The sequence below is a fragment of the Austrofundulus limnaeus genome, unplaced genomic scaffold, assembly GCF_001266775.1.
Source record: "Austrofundulus limnaeus strain Quisiro unplaced genomic scaffold, Austrofundulus_limnaeus-1.0 Scaffold204, whole genome shotgun sequence".
In the NCBI taxonomy this organism is placed as follows: domain Eukaryota; kingdom Metazoa; phylum Chordata; class Actinopteri; order Cyprinodontiformes; family Rivulidae; genus Austrofundulus; species Austrofundulus limnaeus.
Genome location: NW_013952606.1, coordinates 609,708 through 618,448, shown reverse-complemented (window position 1 = coordinate 618,448; position 8,741 = coordinate 609,708). Strand labels below are relative to the sequence as shown.

General features: G+C 39.4%; 1 protein-coding gene across 1 annotated transcript in view; it reads left to right on the top strand.

Moving 5' to 3' along the window:
• The window catches only part of LOC106524856 (copine-8), an 84,836-nt gene that overhangs the window by 39,110 nt on the left and 36,985 nt on the right, over nt 1–8,741 (top strand). The window contains exons 7-8 of the mRNA XM_014018850.1: nt 7,379–7,442; nt 8,115–8,218. Coding sequence (XP_013874304.1) covers nt 7,379–7,442; nt 8,115–8,218 — 168 coding nt within the window. The remainder of the gene's footprint in view (nt 1–7,378; nt 7,443–8,114; nt 8,219–8,741) is intronic.

Here is an 8,741-nt window from a genome sequence, read left to right as displayed (position 1 = left end):
GTGTGTGTGTGTGTGTGTGTGTGTGTGTGTGTGTGTGTGTGTGTTTCAACAGACACTCACCTGCAGCCGGAGCCGTTAGGGAGGCTCTTTAACAATTTTAATAAGGACTAATTATAACTAATTACACTGTTCAATCAAACTCCAGCAGGCTTTCAGGTGTGTGTGTGTTGGACACACTGACAGGACATTTTAAATCTCCAGGTAATGATGTATGCTGTAAGATCATGATCAGGACCTTTCAAAATGAGTTCAAAACCCTGAGTTCAGCAGGAAGTCGTACAGAAATGTCACTTCCTTTACAAACGTCACAAAAATTGTAATTTTCACCAGGAAGCTCCTTTCAAAAAATGGACATGTAACCCCTTTAATGTATTAGGACAGCTTACAAGCATGAAGAAATCCCATTTGAAGAGGGAGGAGAATCCAATTCTACAAAATACAGTGAAAATTTGGCAAGATATGAATAATTATATTGGTAGGAAGGACTGTTTTAGCTGTATCACACCAATTATCAACAATAAAGACTTCTTTCCAGGGGTGAAATCAACAATATTTGGACAGTGGCACAAAAAAGGTATCAAAATAATAGCAGATTTATTTGACAGTGATAACACTAATAACCTTTGTCCAGCTTCAAAATGAATATGGCCTCTCACCCAAAGATTTCTTTGTCTACCTTCAAATTCGTCACTTTGCAACATCCAATACTAGGGTATCACAGGAATCAAGTACGTTTCCAGGACCGATAGAAAAATTCATTATTAAGTTTACTTTAAATAAAGGTTTAATTTCAAGATTCTATAATGTTTTGCAAGGATGTGCTCATCACAACACTGGGAATGTCCTCAGATGTTGGGAGGAAGATCTGGGGAAGGACTATGAGGAGGAGGCTTGGGAGAAATGCTTTAAATGATCCCATTCTCCGTTTTTGAGTAATAAATTTAAGGAAACTCAATATAAGATCATACATAGACAACACAGGACTCCATTTTTTCTTAAATAAATCCTAACCGATCACCAGTATATCCTAAATGTAAGACAGGCATTAGAACATACAGTATATTCATTGTTTTTCGGAATGCTCTTCTGTAAGTTCTGGAATTGTGTAACAAAAGAGATAAGTGCGATTCTAAAGACGAAAGTTTGTAAAGATCCGGGGCAGTGTCTACTGGGGCTACCACCTCCAGATCAAAGACTAAAAGGTAAAAAACTCCCAACTCAATAATAAACGGCTATTTTTAAGTCGAAAATGTATTCTCCGAAACTGGACTTGTGATAAGACTCCCACGGTAACTCAGTGGTACTGGGAAATGTTTAGAATTATTCCATTGGAGARTCTAAGTGCAAAGGCAGAAGGGATCCAGATAGGTGGCCTCAGGATTGCGTCTTTGTAATTTGCTGACAACGTGGTCCTGTTGGCGTCATCGTGCTGCTCTTCAGCTTCAAATATCATGATATCAACAGACAGATCGCTCCAAATCTACAAAATAGAAGTAGACTGGTTGGGTAAACTCCAACACCCCCTTAAGAACTCCAGTGAGGGTAAAGAGTAGGGRTGTAAGAAAATATTGATACACTGAAATATCGCAATTTTTCATTTTCTGATATGGTATTGATTCTCTAAAGCACATTATCAGTTTTTAATTGGGGCTTAATTGACGGTTCTAAGAAGAAATGGGAACAAATGCAGATTTTAGGGTTCCTGCAGATCTTTAAATAGTCTTATAAAGCATTGAATTCATCAATCTAAAAATAAGGCCTTAATTAGTCTTAAAATGTCTTAAATCAATCTTTCAGAGGTTTTAAAAATGTTAACTTATTTTAAGCAGGATGGTTGTAAATCATCTCAAATATTCAAATAATTGGTAACATTAACTTATTTTTTGAAATAATTTTCCAAAAGCCTCTCGCTGTTTTGTGTTAAAATAAACATTTGGGGGAAATTGTTGCTGTTTTTTTTCCCGTTTGTGTTTATTGTGAAGTTGGTCTTAAATTTGATTTCAAGTGGCATTAGAGAGGTATTAAGTCTTAAAGTCTAAAATTTAACTTGCCTTAAGCTGTAGGAACTCTGTTTATACAGTTCAGTGTTCTTATTGCATAAAATTAAACATAATTTACACAGAATCTTTGTATAAACTTCGGTCTCCAAGGCGTTGGGTGATACACAATTCTTAAAAACAAAACAAAGAAAAAAGCTACTTTCATTTAATTTTTTAATATCCCACTTCTTCTGTTTCCATGAACTGGATCACTGTGATGGTTTCAGCTGGTGTCGGATCAAAGAAAAACTGGTAAACCATTGAAAGGCAAAGTGGTTGACAGTTTTAGATCCAAGCAAGCCAGGAATACTGAGACAAAAGGCTGACGACTGTGAGTGCGGGCCTGATTGTAAGCATTTGTAAAACAAGTACAAAGAGTGTTTCTGCCTGCCTCTGCTGTGACATGGATTTTATGTCAGTGTTTCTTTTGTGAAGAGAGAATTACAGTTTGCCTTCTTTAGAAAAAAGAAAAAGAAAGAAGTGTGTGCGACTTTGTGTGTCGGGGCATGACCGAGAATAGCCGGCTCCTGGCGTTTATTAAAATGACAACCGATGTCTCATTCAGATCCACTGCTTTTCGTTGGAAATCTAATGAAAATGACATGCGTGAGCGTTACGCCGGAGCCCAGACGTGGCCCAGACTTAATTAGCCATCTCTCGCCAGATACTGATTGCAAATCCATGCCTCTTGATTAGCGGATACACACATGCACACACACACACACACACTGTCACGATGCGCAAAAGAAGACATTTTACTAAAGAACATCTCAACTTCTAAGTGTTTCCTTTTTTTTTAAATTCTCTACTTTTATTACCAAACGGCATCAGTGGATTGATGTCTCCAACTAATTAACGTGGCCAAAGTGAACTTGGCAAACACAAAAATGGCATCTAAACAAGGCAGAATAGTCAGATTCTGTATTCATCCATGCTTTGACTGCCGCCTACATTTCGATTCAAGACAGATCTATCAGCCGGGGTAAAGACCTCTAATGTCTGAGAGAAATAAAGGCAGCGACAGAGAGCTTTTTGAGAAAATAACAAGCAGAGGAATCCCATTCGATATCCCGCCGCCAAGCCTCTTGTTCATCTGAGTTGTCATAGCGACTTGGATTCCAGGGGGTTTGTCAAACATGGTGTGCTTCTTGTGCAGTTTTTCCCCTCCGTGACATTATGAAAGCTAAGAAGGTGGAGGTTTTTTTTAGAGCTATAGTCTTTAAGCTAGTGTGTGCTCTTTACCCTGAAGGGTTCATATTAAGTAACTTGTTTGGTTTGAATGGATGTCAAATACAACCTTAGCTGCTTTATCAGACTTATTGTAATATGAGAGCAGAGGAGTCCAATCCTGGTCCTGGAGAACCACTATCCTGCATGTTTTAGAAAGTTTCCCTGCTCCAACACACCTGATTTGATGGAATCTGTGATTAGCAGGTTTTTGTAGAACTGGAAGAGGTAATTCAGTCATTAAAGCAGGGAAACAAGTCAAATATGATGGACATATCACACGGAGGCTGGGCTTAAAAACCTGAATTTTGCCTGAAACTCTCAGACTGAAGAAGTCTCTTGGAGAAGAGACGAAACGTTTCATTAGAGAAGAACCCGTCCAGAAGACCTACACAATTTTTTTCTTTTTGATGATGGATATTGTTTCTCAAACACCAGGATAGGACACGCCTGGTTTAGAGGTGTCTAAAGAACGTTTTATTCCTGTATTTTTAGATTGATATAATTTTGGCTTTGTGTTTGCTCATTAAGAAGCAATTAATATTAAAATCCTTCATGGCAGAYTTCATCTCGAGGCAGACTAAACACATTGGTTTGCCTTGAAATTCGAGAAGGGGGGTCTCTGCAGTCACTAAGTAGGAGTTTCTTATTTCGTAGGCGTAGTTTACCCAAGATGTGATTGGTTGGATTGACCATGGGGTTTGAAGAAGCTGCGGGCAGCTGGGAGTAGCTTGGTCGAACCAGGAAAGGGCCAACTCCGCCCACGTCAAGACCTCCACCAATCATGGTTAGGGCCAAATCCGCTCACATCAAGACCTCCGCCAATCACTGTTAGGGCCAACTCCGCCCACACAAGATCTCAGCCAATCACGGTTAGGGCCAACTCCGGCCACACGAGACCTCTGCCAATTACTGTTAGGGCCAACTCCGCCCACATCGAGACCTCCGCCCATCACAGTGAGAAGGGGTTATCTGCGGAATCAAAGTGGGCGTGTCGCAAGAGTGGGCGTGTCTAAACCATAAACACAGTGGGCTACGAGGCCTACATGACGGTATCCTTAGACCCTGCTTGACTTCTATACAGCCTAACCCTGGCCCCAACACTAAGGTTAACCAGAAGAAATGTGACCCAAGTTGGGTTCTCCAGAAAAAGTGGTGCCGTACAGTAGCGCCCCTTTTTTGCTTGTCCAGTCAGGTGTGTCCCTTTAAAAAAGTCCGTCAAATCAGGTGTGTCACTTTAGAATCGCTTTTCGTTGTGACACGCCCACTCGTCAGCAGAGACCCTTACTTGATCACAGTTAGGGCCAACTCCGCCCACACCAAGACCTCTGCCAATCATGATTAGGGCCAACTCCGGCCTCACTGAGACCACCGCCAATCACGATTAGGGCCAACTTCACCCATACTAAGATCTCTGCCAATCACGATTAGGGCCCACTCCTCCCACACCGAGACCTCCGCCAATCACGGTTAGGGCCAACTCTGCTCACAGATCAATATGAACCGCAGAGACCCTGTTTGTGAAATAGTCTAACCCCCCACCACCCCCAAATAAACTTTTTGTTGGACTTTTTTGTTTACTTAAAGAAAAACCACTCAAAGCAGCTCTTAGAGAGTCCTCTTGTAAAAGTAAAAGCTACTTAAAAAAGGTACAAAATAAATCAAAAGTTTGGTTGCCCATCCCTGTTGTAGATAAATAAGTTATTAATCTCTGAGTTACGTTTGGTAATAAGTCGTACAGTCTAGAGATAGACCGTTACAGGTTTTTTAAGGGCGATTATTTCCCCAATATCCCCGATACGTGCTGCCGATTTTTTTTGGGCCAATTCTTGATGCTGATATTGCCTTTTCTTCCTCCATTTACATAATAAAAAAAGACACAATGATAACAAATGTTGCACGAGATACAAGAAAAAAACAAATATTGGCCAAAAATATCATCCGGCCAATGTATCGGTCGACATCTAGTACAGTCTTTGGAAAAGCTTTAAGTCATTGGTTGGGATTTCTTTGATGCCTTCGCAGCACTCTATTCTCTGTTTAAAGTCATGTCTGGATGTTTTCGCTCTTTCCAGCACATCTGTAACTGCAGTCCGCCATCTGGATGCGTAAATAATTTAACAGGGTTAGTTAATAATCTATGGAAAGCTGCCGCTCTTATCTAACTTCATGAACAATAAATGAAATATTTGCTGTAACAGTAACTTTACGAAGATCCCAAAATGTCTGATATTGTTTGTGTGCCCGCTGCTTTTAGCTCGGCATCATTAAAATCTACGAGGAAGTCTGTCAATGCTGTCTAATTAGATATTTTTTGTCCCAAACGCTTCATAAATCATCGTGCAGAGATTAATAATGGCTTGGTCAGCCTGGTGCTAAGAATAAAAGAAAAAAAGTTTATTGTTATTTTTTCCAACGTACACCCTACATCATGAGTCACGTTATAATCAAGAAATTTACCACAATTTGAACAGAAAGTGTTTTTTTTTCTTCCTGCTGTTGGTGAGGAACGTCTGCCTTTCTAACATATCATTCTGTCTGGTATTTTCTCCACCTGATTATGTCTTCACCCTGAATATCTTTCATTCACTTTGCACACATAATGCATATGAATTACATGACCTCAGCTCCTCGCTTTGTCTGGAAATAATAAGAACGAGAGGAGAAGAAGGAAATCTTTTCTCCCTGCGCCGCATGCAATTTTTCATTTTTCATTTTTTTTTAGCTTTTCTCCCATCGTCATGCTTCTGAGAAAAAGCTCATTTGCTTTTGCAAGTTTGCAGAAAAGAAAGACGTCAGCTTGTTGGCTCCAGGATCCATTTCATTCTGATAAATCTGCCGTTTTCCAAAGCTTGTTCCTCTCTGTTTCTTGTTCTGGAGTAAAAGAAGATTTTGAATCACATTGACGCAGAGGTCCTCGACCCCCATTCTGGGTTTTTTAAATGACTGCCTGAGTCGATTTCTGCCAGATTGATGTCTGGGGGCAGATCTTATCACACAGTCAGATAGTTGGAGATCTCAAAGGTTCACTCGAATTATGCGATCTTGCTCTGCCTTTCACACATGGATAGTCTATTTATCTGCTTATGCTTGGCTGAGGATTGGGACAAGAGTTCAAAATGCATYCTAAATTAAGATTCATATGTTAATAAAGATTTGTGCCTGGAACTAAAAGTTCGATTTGAAGGATATTATGTGTAAGAAGGAAGGAGATGCTGTAATAGACGTTTGTTGCTTTGATTTACAGTAATGACTTTTTTTTTTTCAGAGCAAGTGTTTACACACACAGCATAAACCCACCTTTTCCACAAACTTCAGAGCTTTTATACACGCCCGCCCTTTTTTAATGAACGCACACACACATCCAGACAGAAACAGCTTTGTTTTTTGCTCAGGACTGCAGCCGTTGAACAAGTTCAGGAGGCAGGGTGTGAAGAAGTAAAACTTTCCATGAGATTTGGTCAGCAACGTCAACTTTTTAGACAGTTGTTTCCTTGTTTGAGGCTTTTTATTGTTATTTTTTTATTTTGTTGTTGTAAATATGAGTGTAAATTATCAGGAAGAATATTAACGAGTGGTTTAGTAAAACCCTGCTGCCAAAAGACAAAGGCATATGAGCAGCTTTTATAGTCAACCTAATTCAAGATGGCTGCCAGAGCCAACTGACCTGGTTGTGGTGTAGCTGAAACTGATGTACTAACCCCTACCATACTGTACCATACAATATAAATAGTGTCGTACCATATTCTATATTTCGTACCGTACCATATACCATACAATACGATACACCGTACCATATTGTACTATACATCGCATCATACTATATTATATATAGTATTTTACCATATTCCATACTGTACAATACTATGCAGTACCATCAAATAGTATCAAATGAAATGGATACGTTTTTCTGTTTTTTTTTCTATCTTTTATACCATACCATAGAATAAATAGTACCATACCATATTCCGTAACGTACCATACATCATACACCATCATTATACCATACATTTTACCATACCATAAATCATGTCGTACCATATACAATACTGTATTGTACCATAAATCATACTGTACCTGTACTGACCAGTTGTCTTTTCTCTTGTCCATAGAGGCATTTCAGGGAAGAAATGTGGGACCATTATTGTGAAAGCTGAGGAGCTGAGCAACTGCAGGGTGAGTTTGAACCAAAGGTTTATGATAATTCTGTGCGTTTCATCTTCTCTGTATCTGCTCTTGAAATAATTAAATATATCACTGAGTAAAAAAAACTTGAGTCTGTCACTAAGAGAAATCACAGAAAATTAAAGTCAAGGTTTTCAACAGCTGCTGTATCAGCTAAGAAGAAATGACAAAAGTTACTAAAAACCAGGAATACAGAAAAAACTAGAGAACAGGTGTTAACGCTGAAATAAAATTAGCTAAAGTAGCTGAAGCTGATCTGTTAGACAGAACACGAACAAAACTTAAGGTAAATGTTTGATGAATGTTAAAAGTGTCAAAAGGGAAGCTAGAAGTAGCAAAATGCTAGCTAAAAGTATGAAAAAGCTAGTGGGAAACCAATAGCTAAAATGAGCAATTTTCTCGCTGGAAGACCTCAAAGTGCACAAGTGTCCAACTTGAGGCGTTGGACGAGTTTTTGACGCTCAGATTGCGTTCAGTGTGAACGCAGCATTAGACGTCATGTCTGTTTTTGATAAGTTTAAATTTTTTTGCATAATGTTTTTAACATAAGATGTTCACATAATGTATTGTATATCTGCATTGTTTGGTCAAAAAAGGTAAAAAAAATTTTTTTTAAACTTTTCGTAATTACGTATGTTGAATGTCTGTTTCTCTTGTCGTTAGGAATCAGTGATGATGCAGTTGTGTGGAAACAAGTTGGACAAAAAAGATTTCTTTGGCAAATCGGATCCCTTCCTGGTCTTCTACCGGAGCAACGAGGACGGCACGTGAGTTCTCCTCTCATTCGTTCGCTGCTCTTCTACTTTTCACCTCAAACCCCCCTCAGCTGCAGAGGAAATTCCTCTCATTGATTTGCCTCGGCTCAGACACACTCACACACACAGAGAGGTTGACGTGTGTGTGTGTGTTCGACTCAGCCATGTCGGCGCTCTTTTCCATCCTGCAGGGTGGTACAAGTCAGATGAAGCTTTGTGCTCTGAGGGTGGGAAATACTAGCTCCTCCTGCTAGTCGAGGCATTAATGAAATGACCTGTTTYCAGTGAGTGTTTGTGTTTCGGACGGACAAGCAGCTCCACAGTCTGCAGATTTCTCAGGGTGTAAAATAATTGGAAAGCCTCTGAAAGGAAGCAGGATCCTGCAGCTTATTGGATAATTATTGACAAGCAGAAAGAGGCTAAATCTATCTTTGCTTTTGTATCAGAAGAAAACTATTCACACTGAAGGCAAAAGGCACTGTTTTAATAATCAATTAATGGGTTGATTATTTTTTCGCCTTTTTTTTAGATTAAT